This window comes from Tachysurus vachellii, chromosome 10, assembly GCF_030014155.1.
Source record: "Tachysurus vachellii isolate PV-2020 chromosome 10, HZAU_Pvac_v1, whole genome shotgun sequence".
Taxonomy (NCBI): domain Eukaryota; kingdom Metazoa; phylum Chordata; class Actinopteri; order Siluriformes; family Bagridae; genus Tachysurus; species Tachysurus vachellii.
This window is the reverse complement of record NC_083469.1, coordinates 16,870,846-16,894,857: the sequence shown is the minus strand read 5'-3', so window position 1 is coordinate 16,894,857 and position 24,012 is coordinate 16,870,846. Positions and strand designations below refer to the sequence as shown.

Here is a 24,012-nt window from a genome sequence, read left to right as displayed (position 1 = left end):
ATCCCGCTTGAGAAAGGCTCTATATTTGCATAGCCCCGCCCACCAGGCGTGCCTGGTTGAACGCACCGGCGCTCATTGGTCCGACAACCTGTCAATCTCAGTGTAGTTGCCTGGCTGGGACATCCACACAGCGTGCCTATGAGGGGTCCATGTGTCTCTCTTTTTCCATCCTTGAGCTGGTGTGCAACAAAAGCTCCTTTCACTGCTCATGAATAGAGATTCTTCAGGACACGCCAGACCGTTAGCAATGTGAAATCTTTCTGAATGACATTGGCACGTCCTAGTCATGCCTAGAACACTTTCCCTTCTTGTTTTCATTGAGCCAGCTGTAAATCTGGACCACTTAATTTTTGCCCTAGTCAAACATAACCATCTTTTTAACCAATTAATTCTTTTTCCTTTATAATTCATCAAAAGAAATGGTTTTCCATTGTGTGAAGCTCTTAACGCTGCTAGTCTCACAGACCCACATGCTGTCTGATGACACTGAGAACATCCCAGCATCATTCTGTTAGATAAATATAACATGCTCTTTTTCTCAGCTATCTTAGACCGTGAGACCGGTTAAGTCACTGTTTTAAAAAGCTTTTCACTACAGGAAAATCTACACATCTGCATTGACTGTTCGACTGTCTACAGACAAGCCTCTGTGGTGTTTTAATCTCACAGTGCCTGGGGTTTCCGTGTCAGTAAGCTTGCCGTTACTGCAGCTTTGTGTGGCTTGGTAACCTGGACATTTGCTGCATAAGCATTGTAGGCCAGAATTTGCCCATAGGCAGGCAATAAACACTGATATGTGACACGAATAAATAGATAATTATATGAAGAAACATTAATCCTGGATATAATATTTAGGGCGTCTGCTGATTACATTGCAGTGTATGTATTTAAGTTGCTAAAATAAGGTTTTATTTTCTTTAAAATGTGTATAGCACGCTTCATGGATGTCTCTTTTCATTTGTGTTCTAATACACAGATATAAGAGCCAAACAGATGCTGAATGCTCCCTGTCCTAACTGATTACATGCTTCTCTTCCTGGGACACCAGCCCATAGCAAGTAAACCTTATGCTAGTTTGAGATTTCCAGCGCTGTCCTCTTTGCAGGCTCCACCTAAATCCACACTACATAGCATCACTCAGTAAGAGGGACATATTACAATTCATGTGGTATTTGGAACATCTGAATCTTTAATGTATATGTGCATGTTTTCACAAGGGTACTCAAAATAGCAAAAGGGATTTTTGCGGTGTGGTTTTTTTGAATGCGCCACTTTTAAAAAAGAATACTTCACAAAAAAAGGAAAAATGGAAGAGGATTTTGGTGCTTATTTAAAAAATGTATGAAAAAAAAACCGAAACAAAAGTAGAAGAACTGTTATCAGACATTTGAGAGCACATTAGACACCAATTGTCTGGGAGTGGAGCAGCAGTGTCTGTGTAGACTGATAAAAGCCTGCACAGATCAGATTAGCAGCTTTAGTTTAAAATTTCATTATTTTAGAGAGAAACAGAGAGAGACACAGCGAGAGAGAGACAGGAGACAGGCAGACAAAGGGAGAGAGGGAGAGAGAGAGAAAGAGAGAGAGAGCAAGAGAGCGAGAAGGAGAGAGAGAGAGCAAGAGAGCGAGAGGGAGAGAGAGAGAGAGAGAGAGAGAGAGAGAGAGACAGGCAGGCAGAGAGAGGGAGAAAGAGAGACAAACAGAGAGGGGGGGGACCTTTTCCAGATGTTGTTGTGAGTTGTCATTTATAGCAACAAAAAGGGGACATTATATCCTAATAAGAAGCCTTAGTTTTATTTGAAGATTAAAAAATGCAACATCAAAAAAAGAAAAGAATATTTTTGTATAATCAGACAAGTCCTAGTTTTCACGTTGTTTTTGACCCTATGCATGGGATTTCAATGCTCTCTTAAAGAGTAAAGATATCTTCTCCTCCCCCAGACTGAACACATGGCCCTGTCACAGCTTCTGCTCAGCAGAAATGGAGACTCTCTCAGCACACATCCTTCCTCAGGGAGCTGCCCTCTCCTCCATAACCTCATGCTCTTGCTTGAGTAATCTGGGCCACTATATTTAGCCTGGGTATTTACAAATCTGTCCTAGCATTGGCAAGTGAATGTTTGTCTAAGCACACAAGGAGAAACTAATGCTTTTCCAAAGGCTACTCAGAAGGGTGGGGCAGCCATGAGGTCAGATAGTTATGGGCAGCTTGGTGTTTCTGTTGAAAAATACCAGTCGTTCAATATTTCAAGGTATTACCTACTAGTCAGATGAAGGAATCCTTCAGCTATCATGGGTTGATGTGTGTAGTCCACATCAAAATTATTGTTCAGATAAATAAGCAATAATTAATATTTAAAATAAATAACACAATGCATTGCAATCACAACACAATCTTTTACACCGAGTTCACTGAACATTAAAAAATACTGACAGGTGAAGTGAATAACATTGATCATCTTGTTACAGTGGCACCTGTTAAGGAATAGGATATATTAGACAGCAAGGGAAAAGCCAGTTCTTAAATTTGATGTGTTGGAAGTGTAAAATGTGTGCAAGCATAAGGAACTGATCGACATTTATCAGAGCCAAATTGTGATAAAGAACTTTGAGCATCTCCAAAACGATAGTTAGTAGCTACCAAATATGTTCCAAGGAAGGACAGCCAGTGAACCATTGACTGTGTCATAGGCACCAAAGTCATACTGATGTGTGTTGAGAACAGCCTTAAAGCCTTTTTTTGTCATATATACATTACAGCAGAGTGAAATTCTTTGTTCGGATATCTCGAATTTTAGAGGTTGTAGCCAGAGCACAGGTCTCTCGGGTCAGATCTGTTTCGGACCTACACAATAAGGCTGATCAGTGAAGGCTTAAACATAACATATTGAAACAAATATTGTGATACTATGTGATATGCATTCATTAAAATACATTAGTGAATAAAAAATATTGCATATATATTCTTCTGGTTTTGAATTATTTGCACACTCACAATTAATACTAGTTAAGTGTCCTGTGGGATAACAGCACTGGACCTCTTCCTGAAACGTCTAGCAAGTCTAGGGACTTGGATCTTGGACACTCCTCCAAGCAGAACAGATTTCTTTAAATTGTTAAGTTTGTTGTTGTTATATTGTTAAGTTTCTACATGTAATTTGACAAAATTACTTTTCTGTGTGTGTTTTGTGTCATTTTGATTGTGTTTGCTTTTATCATCTGGCTGAATGCTCTATTGTCGAGTCATAACCTCCTCGGCAGAGGCATCCAGATACTGAATCTAATATCCTGGTTGCAGAATACTCAAGATCTATGATCATAAAAGACTTTAGACTATGTGCCAGTTCCAGCTGTATCTCTACCATTTGTTCTGCTAAAATTATTTCTGGTAAAGGAAATTTAAATAGTTTCTCCAGATGTTTACATTGTATAAATCCTTGGGTGTAATAATGTGTTAAAAGGCACCCACCAGGAGATGGGTGTATGTCAAAACATTTTGCAACAATAAACACATGATCACATGTGCATGATGCAAGTCCTGAAGTCATCATCTGACTGAGACGTCATTGTACTGTGTATTGCTTTTAATAAATAAATTGCTTATATAAACTCACAATTTTGAAATCTCTGTCTTCTCACTTACATCTAATGGCTTTTACTGTAATAGAATTTTGCTGTCAGTTTCCCAAAAATAATGGTGTATTCATTACATTATTGATTAAACATGATCTGAGTATTGATTACATTCTGGACAGTTAGTCAATTAAGTAACTACTATATATTATACCTATATAATTTTGTTAAACACTTTTGATTAGGTCAGGAGTTTGCAAACAGTGTGTGTTTTGAATTTAATTACATATATTGTATGCATTTATGTGTTCACATGGGAACTGTAATGGTGGGAGAAGTGATTCCAAGGGCCATAACTACACAAAGCACAAGGGGATCTAGGGAACGGAAACGTTCCCTACTGAATGAAAATGTCCAGGGCTGGGAGCCCAGTGGATTAGCCAGTCAGGAGGCCTAAAATTCCTCCTGGCATTCTTCTAGCAGTGGTTACTTAAACTCAGGGCCAGCTCAAAGGGTTAGCAAATGTTGTAGTTGTCCAGGGCCTCACCCTGGTTTTTCATCACAAATCAATGGCAGAAGGCAGCAACTATAAAATTGAATTGTGCTGTTGATTAAAATGAGTTGATATCAATGATAACATTCTGGCTGCTTTGTTGGAAATAAAACTATGAGAAATAGTGTTGGCGGAAATATCTTGGGTCTGTTGTCATAGTCTTGCCCTGTACCCACTGTTTACTCCGAGTGAAAGAATTGCGTTGATGGGGTGGTAGTGATGTTTGTTACATGATTTTATTTATGTGCACACACGACACACGAGCCACATTTCCTCAACCAAGGTCCCACAACAAAAAGACCAACCTCGGACCCAAACACCACTTCAGAGGCATTGCCTGCCAGTGCAGCTGGGTGAGGGAAATCCCTGAGTGTTGCATAAAGTTTATCCATAAATCCTGGATGAAATTACATTTATACACACTTTGTTCTGGTATATCAGTTGGACAGAAGAACATGCAACATTCTGTGGGTCTGGAGCCACTAATCCTGGCTGTACCTCCATCTGTTCAACTACAGTAGCTGCTATCCTTCTTCGCACTTCATGATTTCTTTGTTTCTCTGCCAACAGCAGAATGGACAACACAGGCCATGAGGGGGCAGCTGTCCTCTTTTTTACAGCCATGCTCCCTCCTTGGATTCCTGGCACTATCCCTCATGCTGGAGGAGGAGAAGAGAGGAATTTCCCAGCAGGGCATGGCAGGGCAGATGGACACTGAGCGTGTGCTTGATCAGAGCAGCTGAGAGTCTGAACTTCCAAGTACACCAATACTCATAAAAATAATAACCACCCACATGGTGATCAACAAAATGCGAGCAAATTTATCAATCATCTATGATAATTTGCTCCTGACATTTGACTCTTGTCCTTGGATGTTTATAGAATACTTTACAAGATATTAACCCCTGTGTTATGCTCACTCTTTGGACCTGTTCGGGTCAAACTGACCTGTAACGTTATGGTTTTAAAAGCACTACAGAAATAAAAAGACAAATAAATAAAAGTGCTTTACACATATTGTCTTTATATAAAATCCCAAGCAATATAGATAACATGAGTGATTAATGTTTGCAATTACTAGATCATTCATTCATTCATTCATTCATCTTCTACCGCTTATCTGAGCTATCTCAGGTCACAGGGAGCCTGTGCCTATCTCAGGTGTCATCGGGCATCAAGGCAGGATACACCCTGGACGAAGTGCCAACCCATCGCAGGGCACACACACACTCTCATTCACTCACGCACGCACTCACTACGGACAATTTTTCAGAGACGCAAACTTCACACGCACAAGGCAGAGGCAAGAATCGAACCCCCAACCCTGGAAGTGTGAGGCAAAACGTGCTAACCACTAAGCCACCGTGCCCCCCCTTACTAGATCATATTTAACAATAAAAGTGTTATTCTTTTTTGTGATAAAGTTTTAATTTTTGTAACAAAATATATTACAATAAACTTTGTTGGCATAAATCTAGAAAAGAAACTGAAATGGATTGATGGTTTCATTATTGTATGTTTTGAATATTTTGTCAAATACAATTGATGAACAACAATAAAAGCATAAGAAACAAAATATTATTGCATTCAAACATTTGCAAATTTTCAAATGCGGATAATACTTATGCAAAACACTCAGTAAAAATATAAAATGGATTAATTTGACCTGAACATGACACAAAGAGTGTAGTAGCTGTAACTTATTGCTAGTTCATAAATGACGTTTTTTTTTGTTTGTTTGTTTGTTTGTTTGTTTTTTACAAAACTTGGGAGAATTCTGAATTATATACTAATTATTATAAAATATTTCTGGCAAGCCTTACTGTCAAATCGTTTTACAACAGACACACCAAGATATAGAAAAAGTTTTTACCTCATATTTGTCATTACTGCTGAGATTAAACTTCAAAGATGTGTCTAGAAATGTGGGTGAACAATCAGTGATGAGGGATTCTGAGCTGAACAAAGAATATAAATTATTCATGGAAGAATTCATTCACGCATCTAAGGGTCAGGTTACGATAATGAAGCTTAGCATTGATGGTGATTGTGTCATGTCATGAAGCTTTTGTTGTCATTTCAGCCAGATACAGCTGGTACAGTACACAGTAAAATGAAAGCATTGTTCATCCAGGACCATGTTGCTGCATAAAACACAAAACTACAAGAAACGACACAGAATTAAATACACTACAGAGTACTACATAAAGTGCAGTACCAAGGAGTACACAGGTTTCACTGACAGAATCTTTTTGCTAACTGTATTTGTAATTATTAGAACTGTAGAATTGAGTTCATGCTCATGCTGAGACCGTTGAGTGTCAAATCAGAGACCGAGATGAAATGCTGTCCACCAGAGGTGAGAGTAAGTCACACATGTGCAAGTCACAAGTAAGTCTCAAGTCTCAAATTTGCAACTTAAGTATGACTCGAGTCAAGTCGAGTCCCCCATCTCTGAATCATTTAACTCAAGTCCGAGTTAAGTCTCAAGTCATGAATGCCAAGTCAATGTCAAGTCGAGTCTTTTTTAATATTTGTCAAGCAAGTCCCAAGTCTCAAATTTGCCACTTAAGTCTGACTCGAGTCAAGTCAGTCACAAAGTATGCCCTTTGTGTATTACAATTCATAAATTTCTCCCTCCTGATTACTCTAAGCCAGCAGTGTCCAATCTTATCCACAAAGGGCCGGTGTGGGTGCAGGTTTTCATTCCAACCAAGCAGAAGTCACACCTGATTCCACCTGTCTGATCAGTTGTTCTTGGCTTTTAGTAGACTCATGGGTGGCTTCTGCTTGGTTGGAATGAAAACCTGCACCCACAACACCCCTTTCCATATAAGATTGGACACTGCTGCTACAAGCCACGACTTTCTCTGGTCTTCGTTCTAGCTATGACACAAAAGGACACAGCAAAAGCTTTTAATCTTCGACTCAGCCATGGTTATTGTTGTAGCGGAAGTAATGTTACCCTGTGAAGGCTAGTCCTAGCTGCAAAAACTCTGACGTGTGGAAAGGAATGCATTTTGTGCTGTCTCCTTGCCAAAAAAACCCAAAAGGCTTAGACCATCGTCTTAACAGAGCACACAATCTGTATGTAATGAGTCCAGGTTATGTGTACTCCCTAAATAGGAACGAAAATTGTTCATGATGAAAGAAGCACAATGAAACCATTATTTCATTGCTGTTTTCTCCTGTCAAAAGGCAAAACAGTACAGATTTGTGTTGGCAGTGCAAGCGGTATTATATAGATTGGGAGTTTTCAGTATTATGCTCTTGTTGGTTAACGTCCAATGTTTCTAAAGTTTCTTATCTGTGTTTGGTCAATGCTTAGCACTCAAAGTGATTGGATCCTTTCAGTATCTGTGCTGAGGTAAAGAAACCTCCTGGGGACTGGTCCAGTTCCTGGTCCTGAAGTTCTCCTTGATTTCATTTACACTTGATCCACCTCATAATGAGCTCGTTACTTGGCTCTGGTGAATCAGTTGTAGGAAATACTCTAAACTCTGCAGAGCAACCAGTCCATGAGATTAGATCCAGGAAACCATACAATAAGGAGCACATTAGAACAAAGGCTTGTCAGAGACTATAAATGAGTTAACAGCGCCCTCTGATGGTGATTCATACACATTACATCTAACAGGATAATAATTTGCTCTGACTATTCTTCTACTAACACTTCTACAACGTGCCAATCCATCAATAAACAGATGTAACATATATGCTGGTTGATTGTGTAACCTGGGGTTATTAGACTTTGTTTTCACAAACACGTGCTGTTTAACTGCGTTGTGAGCCAATGCTGCCCTCTAGTGACGTGTGACTCTAAGCACATTATTTATACCTTTGTTCATGCAGGTTTTACACCATTTACCACTTATTTGATGCATCTGTTACTTTATTATTGTTGTTGTTGTCCTTTGTATATTTTATTTATATATCTTTAGAATATCTTTTCTAATTTCATGTAACCTTGCATTGATATTCTCTCATCTTTAGTTGCTATGCCTATGCTGTATTAATGATGCACGAATACCACCAAACTGAGTGTAGAGTTTAACAAGTGTAACAAACTCTAATCACTTCACATGGTTGTGAACAATAGGCTGTATGAATCTATAGTATGGGCTAGAAAGAATCAGCACAATCTCTACTTCATAATATTTTGTATATTTTTATGACCATTACTGGTGCTGTTGGACACAGACAAGTAAAAGAAATAAAAAAAAAGTAAATAAATAAAGCCAGTGAGGATATACAACTGCTGGTATATTTATGTCAGCCAGCCCTGATACTATTTTATTATAATGTGAGGAATTTCTAATAATAAATTTAAATATCATAAAACACAAACTTGTAGAGTTTTATCTTAGAGATAACTTTTTATGCCATAAACCAGACTTTATGGCTACATCTCTCTTTTTGGGTTCATTATGAATAATCACAGATGCTGGTGTTTGATCATAAAGGTCATTTGTCAGATCACTCCAGGGGAAGAGATTTTACAATTAGGACAGCTTTCACCAGCATGAATTAATGAAAATCAATGTTACTATAAACCCAAGCATAAATTCTTGTGTGTGTGTGTGTGTGTGTGGTGTTTGTGTGTGGTGTGTGTGTGCTTCCTGAATCTCACTTCTACATATCCAGGCAAACTGTTTTACAATGTTACACATAGGAAAGAAGGAAAGGAACATGGATATAAAGTTGTGTAACCTCCTACACGCTGGTGTGTAACTACACCTGCTCACAATGCCTTTTAAAGCAGAACTCAATGGAGTGTGTGGTTTTGCTATTTACTGCCTGTAAATGAAAAGATTCCTAAGAACAAGAACTGTGCAAGAACCTAAGGCTAGATATAGTGCATGTTCTCCTAATTGACCTACCGTACTAAACAGATTATGAGATCAAGCTCAGGTTTGGATATATTAACAACCGAAATTATGGCAAAATAAAGAAGATAGATGTTTTAACACACACAGAGACACAGACATGCAGACAAAGATCAGCAGTATGGAACTGGTAGGTTGGTAGGTCAAAGTCTCTCATTGGTTGAGGCCTGTCACATGACTGCAGATTACAGATGGAGGCAGAGCTGCATTTGTTGGGGTTTCATATGGTGTGGATCAGACATGCACACCACAGCATTCCTCTCAGTCTTTGCTAATGATAACCACCCAACACGCTCTTCTGTTCCAAAACCAGCACCGTCAAGGGACCCACCCACCTTAAAATACACAACACTTATGTTGAATTATTTGTGGTGTGTTTTGTGATTTATTTTTTTTTTGTTTGCGTTGATTATGGATATAATGGTTGGTGTTGGGCTTTTGCTATTCCAGTGAGACGTTAGAAGTTTTCTACCATGCTAACATCACCGGGGGAGCATTCATAGATTTTAGTTGAATAAAACAGATGATTTCAACCATAAAAACATAGGAAATAGTGTTTAGGTTATTGTGTAAGCTCTTAAAATTAAAAAAAGCAATTCAGTTTCATCTCATTGCTATTATTTTCAAAATAACGTTGAATGCTATACAGATGAGGATGTGAGAGAGATGGACAGACTGAGTGATAAAGAGATGCTGCACGGCTCTCTTTAGTTAGAGACGAATATGCCAATGAAATAAGTTTAAACTAAAAAAAGCCATCATCAAATAAATTTCATTACAGAATACAACACAAACATTTTCACCCACGAGGTTTCCGTATTTAATGTGAAGAGCTGTTTTTTTAAACTCATTTGACTCGTGATTAAACATGTTTAAAGTATTAATGAATGCATGTATTTCTTTTCTATTTAATCCCACTGTAAATGAACTTAGTGTGTCTTGTTAGTGCATCCTGAACTGATGAAAAAGAAGTAACAGCAGATAAGTCACTAAGTGTGACCCAAAGCATCTAATAATACAGTGTTCCCCAGCTCCATAAATGATATATACTAAACTTCCTTTAGTAAAGATTGTGACAGTTATTTCCTTTTTACACAAAGTTCATTGAACTCCACAAAACTCAGTGATTACAATCAGCCATCATTCACTGAATCCAGACCCGGTGTGCCCTGTACCTAAAACTTATGTTTTTTGTCAGTTGTAATGAGAGCTGTTGGTCTCATGGTAATACACAACTAAGTGTTTCCTGCTGTCACCCCAATTTTTGCGCAGCTTTGCTTATTTACATGCTGACTCACTCTCTTCAGAAAAGCTCTGGAACTTATGCCACCCACAACGGCAATTTCTGAAATGCAGTGATTCAATTTTTCCTTCCATCAAAGGAAGGCGAGTTTTGGTGCTAATGTAGGGAAGCTGGGGGCGTTCCACGAATTTCTGGGTCTTGTGCAAATACAGACTTTGGGGTCCCTTCAAAATTTTGTGAAAATACAAATGTTATAGACCTGAGTATTAACTTGCACTATTTCACTCTAGTGTGCTCCTGTGGTACAGTATGCTTTTTTGAAAATTAGTGAAACTGAAAGTGGTATTGATCATTCTGAAAGCTACAACATAAGGACATTTATGGGGACCATTGTTTTTTTTTTTTTTGTTTTACAAACACAAACTGGAGCACAGTCTGAAACGTCTTTCATTTAATAGAATAACACACAGAAAGAAACACTTTAGTTACCAGCATTGATACTACGGTTGATGACGACCAATTGGTGAAGATGGTGAAAGTAGTTAGTCCATTTCATTGTGTTGCTTACAGATTTGCTGCCATACTGTGGGGGACAAAGTGAGGTGAAGTAAATAAATGGGTGCAGTTGTTTTACTTCAAGGACTTGCTCTTGAGGCTCCAAGTCCCAGGTTTGAGAAGCTTGTCTTACTGTCTGTGTACAGTTTTCCCTGTGCTTGCAAAGATTTTCTCTGGGTTCTCTGGTTTCCTCCCAACTTTCAAAAAATGGTGGATTGATGACTCTAGTGTGCATGAATGCGTGTGCATCACTCATGTCCCATCCTGACTGTATTTCTGCCTCATGTCCTGTGTTTAAGATTCAGGCTCCAATTCTGATCAGAATAATTATGTTACTGAATGAATGGATGAATGGCTGTTAAACACCTCACTTGCTCTAGATTGGAGGCCCCCTAATGGCTTGAGGGTGTCATTGGTGGCCTAGATTTTAGATACAAATGAAACTTTATTCATTCTTTTTTTTTTTTTTTTTTTTTTCTAAATAAATATTTTTCCTTTGCTTGTGTGTTTGTGGTTATTGTGAAATCAAATTTTCTAAATGTTGTTATTTTTCGTGTGGTCAAAATCTGAAGCAACGCAGCAGAATTTCATTCTTTTAAAATTAAAAGTTTCTTCTTTTTTTTTTAACGGATTCACTTCCGGTTTCACCGGCAGACGCCTCGTTCCAATTGCACGCGCCGTTCCAACGGAAGCCTTTAATTAAACCCGTTCGCGCGAGAAGAGATTAAAAAAATAAGTGTACTGTCTCTTTAAGATCGCTGACTGGTCCGCTTCGTATTGATCCAGCCACCATTTTCCAGCGCGCTGAGCGGCGGCAGTGGCAGCGACGGCGGCGGCGGCACACAGCCCTTACCTGGAGACACCAGGAGCAGGGGGCAGTCATGGCAGCCAATATGTACCGGGTTGGAGGTAGAGAGCACGTTTTGTATCGTTTAAGTCGTTTTCGTTTATCCTTCAAGACCGAAGCTAGCAGCTTTGCTCTGTCCTTCCTCTTTATTTTCTAAAAAAGCTTAAGTGGCGTGTGCTGTGCGTGTGACTGGAGGATGAGGATGATGATGGTGACTGTGTGAGGAGGAAGAGGAAGGAGTCTAGTTTCGGGACCACATGAATTCCTCCCCCTTTTTTTTCTTTCCTTTTCTTTTTTCAAATACAATTTTGATAATTTAAAGAAACTTTAATCGACCCTGCTGTTTTTTTAGCATGTTTAATTTAGACTCAGTAATAAGTTTGTCTTATTATTGAGACACTACGGTTGGATTTTGACCGTTAAACGGTTAAAACCCTTTTTGAAAGTTTTCCACACTGCTGTACTTGGTGTTAACGGAAACACTTTACTCTGGCTTTGACTTTGACTTTCTAGCTGAAGACTGACTGACTTAAAGGTCTGAACGACACATAATTCATTAAGATGACTTGTGAAGTGATACTTTTCAATCAGCTGAAGTGCCGAGAGTCAGATAGTGTACACACACACACACACACACACACACACACACACACACACGATACAGAATGTATTCATGACCATCTATCCCTCAGAGCTTCGTTAAGAAATAGAAATTTGAGAAACCACGTTTTATCTTAGCTAAATTAGCCTGCTGTTGTTACAGTGTGTCACATCTGGCACCTTTTCATCCTGTTCACAGACAATTTATGATCTTAAAACCCCTTAAAAACGTTTAATGCTGCAATGAAGACGTTTTTAATAAAACCCAGATGATCTCCTTACTTTGCTTCACCAAATCATTGTGTCCTCCCTGATTAGGATGATGCTGGTTATTGTGTCTGTATGATCTCTTCATTAGAGCAGTGAAAGTGGTGACTCTGAGGAGAAGGTTCTGGACAGCTAACAGAAAGGTTGTGAGTTCGAACCTCAGTATCGTGAGGATGGCAAAGTTGGATCTTTGAGGAACCTTCATCTGTTCGGCTGACGACGAACTCGTCTTGGAGGAAAGTGTCTGCTAAACGAGTAAATGTGAAATAGAAATGGCGTTATGAGAGTAGCTTGATCACTTTGCTTCTCAGAGACCCCTACCCTGGCACTTTGCACCCTGCTGATGATGAAGGGTTTTGTAATGAGCAGATAGATGTGGTGTTAAATCAGGTGTGACGAAGCACAGACTTCGCACAAATTGGACTCTTTCACATGTTAAGATGAAAACGTATTTCAGACTGGTTTCATTTACCAGCCTGTTTTAGTGTGCTGTGGCAATTTTTTAACGATATTTTACAACCTTGAGTGACAACTGAAATCCAGAATAATGTGAAAAAATGGCATGCAGATTCAATTATATGTACATAATTCAGTGTCCCCTGATTTTGAGTGTACGTATTGGGGCAGATATTTTCATAAGACTACTGGATTAGACTATATGGGAGTTTCCTACTGATACATTTTACGATCCAGTTTTTCCATTTTGGATATGAGCTCTGTATCAGCTCATACAGACCCGATATTGATGTCCTCTTAGTTATCAAACCGACTCTCTGCAAGTTTCTCTTGCTAAGTTATGCAAACCCAGCACAGTGTGGTTGAATTTAAGCTTTAAGACATTTAATGTCCTTTGTGTCGTATTCGTCAAAAACACAGTTTAGCGTAATACATCAATAAACAGAAAATATCTCGAAGTTCCTTATGTTATTTCAGCACAGAGTATGTCAGGGTGATATCAGCCTGATACTGCTGCTCATTATCATATTCATGATGGTGGATGTGATTTTTGGCAAATGGGACACGGATTTTAAATGTGGACATTGGACGTAAGTTGATATTGTAATGAGCAGATAGATGTGGTGTTCAATCAGGTATGATGGAGCGCAAGTGTGAAGCACTGCACATAGAAAAATGGAAATGTATGTACAATTACCTATCCTTAATAAGCTTCATAATAATAGGTCACACCCAACTTATTAGTATTACTATTATTTATAAAAAAGTCTCACACCTTGTTTGTCAGTCATTTTTATATAATATTTTTCCACTATGTAATATCCTGACTTTGAATATCTGAATTGTATGAGTGATATTTTCCTGAAATGGTTTTGGAGATTATTTTTTGTAAATTGTAAATTTTCTGCTACAATCCCACTTTTTCCATTTTTCTATGTTCCCATTATCAGCACTTTGAATCTCAGCTTTGACCTGATATTGAGGTACTTTTAGTAACTAAGCCGACTCTCCGGAAGTTTCTGGATCTGTTCCCAGGTTATGCAAAACAGGCACAATGGTGTCGTGTCTACATCTCACTTTCATGGTGTAAAATATCAGTGGGCAGATTAGAAAATATCTCGACTAATATTCCTGTCCACAGCAATGCTCACAATCACGTTCATGGTGGAAGAAGCGATCTGTACCAGTGGGACACGGGCTGTTAGTGTTAGTTCAGGATATGAAGCATTTCTCCATCGTGCCTGTAATTATTTTTTTTCCGTATGTGTAATTTGACAAAGAAACCTAGCAGAAAATTGAATCAGGTACTAAATGAATGTCAGCATTGATTTATATCGGGTCCTGGCTATTTCTCAGAGGATTGATTTAAGGATTATTAGAAGATGGGGAAAAAAAAGATATGTGCATTTCTATCATCTTGTCAACATCAAGCTGTCTCTATCAGCAAATGGCTCTTTCATTATGAAGGTAGCACATTACTCGTTTATCAGGGTGTTGTTCTGGTGAAAGCTTGGGAAAGACTGGAGTGTGGCTTGGGATGTCTTTACACTCTTCTCTCAGCATTTTCAATGTGCTGTGTTGCTGAGGCTGAAATGGCCTTAGGCTCTTTGACCATTAAAGTACCTCTACGGACCGTCATACCTCCAGCCTCTGCAACATCTGATACATATTGATGACTGCTCTTCCCCTCGGGCCCGATGTTCTCCCATGTTCTGTCGAATGAGAATATAAAACTAGGTAGCAGAATCTGGAATGATCTGTGTATTCTAACCATTAAATTCACAATATTCCGTCTTTCTTTCCTTAAGTAAGAAAAAGCACAAGGCATTAATCGGCTGTGTATAAAACGCAAACAATTGTTCCTAGCTCTGCCTGTCAGAAGAGGCTGCCTATGTATCCGAGACCCAAGTCTGTCCAATTCTAGGCAGCAGGACAGATTCCTTATACAATCTTTCATTTTTGTGGCTTTCTAAAACCTGGTTTAATATTAGCGCATTGTTCACTTTGACTCGTTAGCAGAGATACACAGCACATTTTAATACGTAGTCTCTGCTTTCTCTGCGGGGATGCCTGCTGCTCATCAGACTGCAGACAGAACACTCAGTGGAGATTGGGCATCCGTGCTTAATTCCTTGAAGCTCTCAGTTTGTGGGTAATGTTGTTTACAACTGGTAACGCTTGAATTTTAATGCAGGAGGCATACTACTAAGTGGATGCATTAGCTGGAGCCTTTTGTGATTAGCAAATCATGGAGCCCAAAATTGCTAATAATGATTAATATGCGACTAATTGTACAAGCCTAGCCGAAATGCATAAGCAAAGCAGCGCTGTTGACTCCGTCCTTAATGCTGAATTAGTGGAGATGCCCAAGGTAAATCTGTGCCATCAACAGCACAAAGGCAATTTCCCCCTCCTGAACAGTGAAGCTTTGCATCTGAATGCTGAGCTATCATTGAAAGACAATGCCTTGGAGATTGAAGACAAAGCTTGTCTCAGTGTTCTCTTTTCTTCTTTGTCTTCACTGCACATGATGGCAAAAGGTACTCTTGTGGAATTTCCTCTCGCAGAGCTCATTGTGCTGCTTTGGCTTTGTTTGCCTTCTCTTTGAGTTGAGGCTCACCCCAAACTCCAGTGCTGACCAGAACGTACCAAGAGAATCTTTTAAAGAAAAAGAAGAAGAAGCCCGAAGCTGACCAGAACGATCAACCGCCGAAATGATGGAAATATGCAGAATTGCATGTCACAGGTCTGGGGTAGTGGAGCACTAGACCACACGGAGCTTGACACCATCAGACAATAAAAAATGATAACTGCTGATCCTCTGCTTTTTGGTTACTTGCTCATCTAAGCTGCCTTGATGTGTCCTGATCTTGGGAGAGCTGAAATGTCTCAAAGCCAGTGGACCTGAGATGCTTCAGTGGACTCCCCATATCTCCAGGGCCTCCTGCCAGCTATAATACATACTATTCCTGAGGCCTGAAGCCTCTTGTTTTAATACCACCTGGACTTGCCTTTTTAGCTATCACAATAAAAAAGCTGTTATGGATCTCATTGGCAAATAATTTTCTATTCTGGGGCAAATTCCATTTGCAGCCTCCCATCAGTGACACAGCAGCTCAGTTTTCCAGAACATGTGGGATGTGGTTTGTATTGGCCAGAGAGGCTGATTTGAGTATTTCTATAACTGCTGATCTCCTGTGATTTTTATACACAGCAGTCTCTAGAGTTTACACAGAATGGTAAAATAAAGAAAGAGCTCTAACAGTAACTCAACCACTCTCAGCAATTGTGGTGAGTAGAAAAGCATCTCTGAATGCACAGAGAACTTGGAGGCAGCTGGGCTTCAACAGCAGAAAACCATTTTCAGTGTTTTCATGGCACACTTTTAATTCCAAGCGCTCAATGCTTGAGAACCATCCTGTTTGAGTATTGATGTTGATCAGGGGCATCCCTTAATGGCCACAATTGACCATCTTTCATGGCATGGCTTCCAGTCATCTCAAACTGGCTTCATGAACAAGACAATGAGTTCAGTGTTCACCAGTGGCCTTCAGTCATGGGATCTGAACTCAGTAGAAGACCTTTGGGATGTGGTGGGATGGGAGATTCACAGCACTAAAAGGCACCTGAAAAATTGTAGGAATTGCAGATCATTGCAGTCAACTGTCCCAGCTATATGATATTCATAGTACAAGGTTCAACAAAATTACAAATAGGGCTTGATTTAAGACATTAATTTGATTAGACAAGTTTGTGGCTATTGAAACACATTTTTATATTTATTTTAGTTCAGAAGCTCTAACCTTTCTCTGTAGGGTGACTGATGTGCTGTAGCATCAGGCCAGGATGCTTTGCCCAGTTGTCACTCTCCTCAGCTCCTCCCTAACACCAGTTATCTTACTAGCACACTCTCAGTTTAAACTGACCTTTATCACCATTTTATAGTCCCCTAAAGCTGGCAGAAAGCTTTTTTTTTCAGTCTGGTAAAGATTTCACTTCTCCCATTCCTACTTTTGTTTTGCCTTTACCATCCAGTCTGCTTGTTTCTCTTTCTGTTTCTCTTTGTACACAGAAGACACTTTAGCAAATAAAAGTTACAGGTAGTTGTTTGTGTTTTTGAAAAAGCTGTTCGAGGGAAAACGTTTGTTGGCAGTCAAAAATAGGCAAAAGTGGAGAAAACCCTGTAAATCTGTGTGTGTCAGAACATAAGCTTAAATGATCAGGCATTGCCATAGTAACCGATTTTCCCCAGAGCCCAGTATAAATGTCCCGAGGTGTGGATTGAGCGTGTTCTCTGCACTTAAACCTGTGCAAGATGTGGCCAGGTCAGGAAAGATCCTTTGTCTCTTGTCCCTCTGTGTCTGAATCTCGCTCTCTCTCTCTCTCGCTCTCTCTCTCTCTCAACATGTTTTCCTCTGTCTCTGTACCCCACTTTTCCACACCTCTATCCTGGTTATTCAACTTGTCCCTTGTCTTCTAAGGGCTCAGCAACATGCATGTTTTGTATCCCAGGAAATTTGACTGCACTGCGATGTCACCAATTGTGCAGCACGCCGATTGGTGGCGTGTGTAGGTGGGGGCTTAACCAGTGCTGCGAGAGCAGACATGCAGGGTAGGACGGTAGGAAGACTGGCATGATGAACATTCAGAGACAGCGGGATTGCCTCTAGGTCTTCTGTAGTCATTCACGAGTCATTCACGAGGCTCTCATCCATCCAAATCCATACCAGGTTTTGCTAAGGACCTCAAAGCCTGGGGTAGAAGTTGAGCTCATTAAAAAAAGTCAGCAAAGCTGTGTGGTCTGCACTGTCTCTGAGTCTTTGACATGCGTAGAACTGGAATCTGAGACAGAACAGACAATTGGTGCATTTCTGTGTCCAGGCATCTTCGTGTTCTTGGTAGTTGTATAGTAGAAGTCTACTTGAACTTATGTAAACTTGAAGATGTTACATTTATACACTGACTATTTGGTACTGCTGAACAGAAAACGCCCATCATAGTGCCATGGCAAAATGGTAAAAGTCATGTAACCAATGCTGTTGTGGTTGAGCTGGATCAAGTACGTGTTTCATGGTTTTATTCAGTAAAGTGTCTAGTTTTTTTTAAGTCAGTTTTTTTTAAGGATTTAGAAGACTGTACATCTATAGTGCAGGGTGTGTTGCAGCAACAAGACTTTTCAAGCTGTTTTATGTTCCTTAGTAAACAAACATGTTTGTTCCTCCATTATAGACACATCTGAAATTATTAGTATTATTTTTTTTATATGGTGGTGTACTTTATTTGTTCCTGGTGAAGGTACAGTTTCTGTCTCTGTCTTTTTAAAAAACACACAGAATTTCCAGTTTTCGCTCAATTTCATAGCATTAGCGTGAAATGCAGCACTTATTCGTGTGTTCATCAGTGTTAATCCCTAACCAAATTGAACCACCATTTTTCAGACAGTGGATTAATTTTGTACCCTTCAGTGGGCATTGTTATAGACCTAGACCTGTGAAGTACATTTTGAATCATTTTATAGGTTATGTACTTAAATGCATCAAAACAGTGAACTATTGATAGTCAGAATCCAAGTTTGTTTATCTTGGAGAGGATGCCAAGACACTCCAGCTTGAGTCGAACACGTTTAACAAACTGGAACGTAAAATACATTGTTCAGGTCATAAAATATCACACATGCTTAAAGCGACCAAATGTCATAGTTTTGCTTTGTACATCACATTTGAGCTTTCTAGTTGGACTTAGATGACTCTTTTGTGCCCTGGAGATGCACAGAGACGTCTCTGGAGCTGAGAGACCCGAGCCAACATAGCAGCGAGCTGTAAGATTAGTGGAGCAGCCACAAGGTTTTGCTCCTGTACCTAGTACTCAGTAATTGAGAGTTACATCAATGATATTTTATTCTTATCATCCTTCTGTAATGCAGAGACAATGGCAGCAGATACAGTGATATACTGAGTTGCTATGTTTTTGGATCATGTACCAGACTGCATAATTCTTTGCTAAGTAGATTGTCCGTACATCACTGGTCTCCTTACTGAATTGGATAAAGCCCTGAATGTGAATGTGTATTTTACTGGAGAAAAGTAAATACACACACTTGTATTTTACCAAATTGTCTCTATTTTCAGCATGCTTAATTTAGTTTGTCACCTGTCCACAGTATAGCGATAAAGTCACTAAATACACTGCCTTGTGAGAGAGGTAATTGACAGCACTATGCCAGGGTTTCACATGACCGGGATGAACAAATCATAAATCCATTAGCCAGCATGAGAGCGACTCTGATGTGTTTGCAGTCACACCTTTTAGGAATCTAGTTAAGTAAGCTTAAGAAGAGTACTAGCATGTTTTAACCCATAAAAGAATACATTTAATGAAGTAAAAAAATGTCCCACAAAATATCTTTTTTTTTTTCTTTTCACGTTTATATACAAGAAAAATTTCTGATGCCCCAAGTGCTTATTCATAAGCATTTGAAGGCGTTATCTTTAGCCACTAAAATTGTGTGTACATTTAAAGCTGACAGTGTCCTCCTGAATTTTATCACGTTATCAGAATCAGACTTGCAGTCATAAAATAATTTATTTGTTTACACTAATTAGAAAATTTCCCATAAGTTGATTTCCTGGTAAAAAGTATTTCGTCTATATGATTTATTTAATAGAGTGGGAAAAACCAACCCTGGTGCATTTACATTAGCAGCTGACTTTAACCTATTACTCTGCTGAGCAGCAGTCTGGTTGTCCTGGGCGCACAGGATACAGATTTTTCTGCTCTTGCATCATGATGCAATATTAACTATAAGGGTCTGTTTTTATTGTGTCGAGGGTTTTCTCTTTGGAGGCAGAAAAAGGTCGGTGAGCCACACCGTGTTCAGTCCCTGGTCTCCTAGTTTTTCTTTTGGGGTAGTAAGGGTTACAACTCTGAGCTGTGTGTGTGCTTGTGTATACCACGCGTGGGGTGTAATGTGCCAGAGGCCCTGACACTAGCAAGTTTACGCCCAGGATTCGCACCAAGCCTGAGGCCTACAGGGGCATCCCACTGAGCCGTAAGCATGCACACTGAACCACTGGGCCTGGAGTAAGGCCAAAGACAATAAGAATAAGGATTGATGCAGAAATGGAAGGGGGAATTAGGGGTACGAAATAAGGTGCTAAGTACGGACACTAGTATTGCAGATATTACAGCTTAGATGTGTTCTGTTGGTTTATTGATATGATTTGTTCCATTTGCAGGTTATTGCATGTGGTTGTAGTCAGTTTGCCATCTGCTGGTATCCCCCCTGTTAAAAGTTCTTTGTTATAACACATTTAAATAACAGAAGACCAGTGAGTGCTTCATTGCTACAAAGCAGTCTTTGGTGCAGACAACTAGAATGTTTATTAATGCATCATTTTATTACCTGGTAAAAATAACGCAGTGCACTGTCAGTATGCACTCATGAACTTCTAGATTACTGGTATAATGACCTGTATCTCTGTGAAAGACAAGAAGCCTGGTGCTGATGAGTTGTGTTTATACCATCACTGATGCTCGTTCTCTCTCTTTTTTCTTTGCAGATTATGTTTATTTTGAAAACTCCTCTAGTAACCCACTGCTCATCAGAAGAATAGAGGAGCTCAACAAGGTGAGTGAAAGTCTAACGCTGTGCCCTTGACAAGCGTCTTGCAGTTCCTTATGTGCAAGACATTGCCGAATGTTTTATGCTGTGTTTCTGTCTGCCTCTGTCTCATCTGCCGATCACGACATTCACAATAATCCACAACTTTCTTTCCCACAGATTTTGAACACGCCATTTTCTTTAGCAACCTCCTACTTTCACTCTCCTGCTTTTTGCTCGACATAGCTGCATTCCTTACAGCAGTGAGCAGGAAGCAGCAGAAGTCTAAATCTGTCATTCTGACTCAATCCTCACCTGTATGTTTGGCTTTTATCTAAACTCTGGTGGCCGAGTTATGCAGCTTTTCATGCTAATTTGCAGACAGCGAATGGGAACGTGGAGGCCAAAGTGGTGTGTTTCTACAGACGCAGAGACATCTCCGCCACCCTCGTCGCTTTGGCAGACAAACACGCACGTAAGTAACGAACATGGGACCTTCCGGCACTGACATAAAAAACAGCAAACATATTAAACTTTTTAGTGCGGTCTGTGTACACAGACATAAAACACAACAGGGCAAGCTGTTATAGTAAAATAACATGCACAATAATATTAAGGAATATTATTACCCACATTACACACATTAATGTTGTGAGGCATTTTAGTCCTCTTGTACCCCATCAGATTTGCAATTTGTAAATACGTAGTAGTAACATTTGTTATGTAACAGCCGCAAAAGAAGCAATACAGAAGCTGTAAAATGACCTTGTCTTAGCAGCCTCTCATGTTTTCTCTCTTAAACATAAAAAAAGGTAATGGGAAAAATCTGTATTTATTTGTCTTATGTTAGAAAATGGTCACAAAAATCTTGAGGTTCAAGACAACATGCGAGACGTACACAGTAATCATCATCAGATTATGTGGCATGGAATTCGCATGAATATAATGTAGACGTTTGTATTCCATCTGAACTGAACTGTACTCCACTGTCCAGGCAAATGTTAAACAAAGTTAATCCATTATTTCCCCACCCGACCAAGCCATTTTTGTGTACAAATTGTGTGTATGTGAATAAAAAAGGCTTGGACACTGTTCAGGATGATTGTGGACGATCTCTTCAGGAAGTAATGCTTCATTGCATCACTTCCAAACTGCTGACCATGCAGCACACAGTTCACATGTGAAATAATAATTATTATTATCATTAATAATAATGATAATAATAATGATGATAATAATAATAATGATAATAATAATATTATTATTATCATTATTATTATCATTATTATTATTATTACATTTTAGAATGTAGTTTATTTATTTATTTTTTAGATTGTTTCCAGCACAGAACTGTTGAGTACAGCATTTTCTATTTTTGGTCAAACAGTTTTGTTTGCTCAATCTTTTTTTTTATTTTTTTTTTATTATTTTTATTTATTTATTTGTGCACAAGATTTTTGCCCATAGCTTTGTTTCTGTAGTAATGACTTGACTCGAATGGTATAAACTGTCATTTTGCACTGGAATGATCCACTTAGGAATATCCAGTCTTTCCTGCTGTAAGCAGAGTTGGTTTTTAAAATGTTTGCTATAGGATCGAATCATTAAGCGTGTTAGTGTGTTTCATACATGTGGCGAGGCAAGGCGTGGTGTGAACAGCTGTGAGCAGTGCCAGTGTTAAAGATCATCAGTGTTTGAATATAGAATGTTTATGTGCGTGCTACAGAGAAAGCGTGAATGTGAATGCCTGAAAGTAGCCCACACTGCACACCGGTTTAATCACGAGGCAGAGGTATTGTTTGTTCACATAGACCACACAGAAGCAGTTAGGAACTTAGTGGGGGTGGGGGTGCTAGCTGTGTGTGTATGGGTTCATGGATTGTGGGCCTCTCTGCAGTGCCAGCAGTCTCTCCATAGACGTTCATATATTTGCAATATGTGAAAAATGCATGGCAGGAATGACTGGACCACATGGGTGTGGACTATATCCTGAATCTGCTTCAGCAAGGAAAGAAGAAAGGAGAGAAGAAAACGGTGAGAAACAAAATGAAATGGGAAGTGAGGTGAGTCAGAGTCGGAAAAGAAGAACAGGCGAGGGTGTGAGAAGCAGAGTGATGGAGTTCCTCCTGCATGATTGGACACTAAGGGAATTGAATGCATCTACATATAAGAGCTGGAACTACTAGCTCTCTTTTCAGCAGTCTAAGTCAGTGTACATGCACACACTCACAGATGACTCACAGATTAAATATTTTGTTCTTGGTGATGCTGGCTCCTCCTTGCCAGAGCCTGAAGCTAGGGAGCTGCGCTGTGTGGCCGTGTTTGCACATATAAGTGTGTGTAGAGGCAGAGAGCGAGAGACAAAGAAAGAAAGAGAGAGGGACTTGACCCTGAACTGAACTGACCACTCCCTGTAATCACCTCGCCCACTGTGTCTGAACTTACTGTGTTCTGCTCAGACTTGAGATTAACTTGGGGTCAGCGAGGAATAGGTTTGAGTCATGCCAGAATGAGATTGTGTTTCTGTGTCTCTGTTTGTGAGAGACCCACTTCATAAGAAAAGCTAAGTACAAAACACCTCAGGGGTATTTGACTTCTCTCCTTGATGCCCAATGAACTGCAAGGTTTCGCTTTCATGTGACCCTGATACCCTACAAACTAGTGCCAGCCAGGGCCTTCCGAGGGTCTGCTACCTTTGCCTCACACTTGCACCAACACAGAGACTACAGCTGATGGCTGACACGTACATTGAATCTGTTCCAGCTTGAAATGTAATCTTTCACCAAAGGATTTTATTCATAAAACAAAAGCCCAGCATTGCAGAAAATGGCCCCCAAAACCTATACTATATGGCCCAAACATTTGTGGATACCTGACACACCTATATACAAAGTTTGTGGCACACTGTTGTGATGTCTTTTTAATGCCGCTGCATTGCCATTTTCCTTAACTAGAACTAAAGTTGCAAACCATCTTCCAGCATGACAGTGCTCCTTTGCACAAATCAAGGTCCATGAAGAAATGGGGTGCCCAATGTTGAAGTGGAAGAACTTAAGTGTCCTGCACAGAGCCCTGACTTCAAACTCACTGAAAACCTTTGGAATGAATTAGAACATCACCAAAATCACTGCCTAAGGTCACTAAAACACTTATGAGATCCCCACAGCCTTTCTCCAAAATCTACTTGTAGAGTTGTTCAGTAGTTCCCAAGCTTAATAGTTGTTGAATGCAACACATGAAATGACACACTTCAACTGCCATACTCAGGAAGTACTGAACAAGGAATTTTTTTGTAGCCTGTTAGACTTCTTTGTTGTATAATAGAATAATTAAATCAATGTGCACCATAATATTAATTTAAAAATCTGTATCACATTACACCATGGACGTTCCAATCTTTTAAATGCATTTGTGTGGACGGCCTTCTGGTGG

General features: G+C 39.5%; 1 protein-coding gene across 1 annotated transcript in view; it reads left to right on the top strand.

Moving 5' to 3' along the window:
• The first annotated feature begins 11,484 nt into the window (after window positions 1-11,484).
• mta1 (metastasis associated 1) overlaps window positions 11,485-24,012 on the top strand; it is a 30,747-nt gene continuing 18,219 nt past the window's right edge. The window contains exons 1-3 of the mRNA XM_060879963.1: window positions 11,485-11,719; window positions 20,540-20,607; window positions 20,962-21,055. Coding sequence (XP_060735946.1) covers window positions 11,692-11,719; window positions 20,540-20,607; window positions 20,962-21,055 — 190 coding nt within the window. The 5' untranslated portion in view covers window positions 11,485-11,691. The remainder of the gene's footprint in view (window positions 11,720-20,539; window positions 20,608-20,961; window positions 21,056-24,012) is intronic.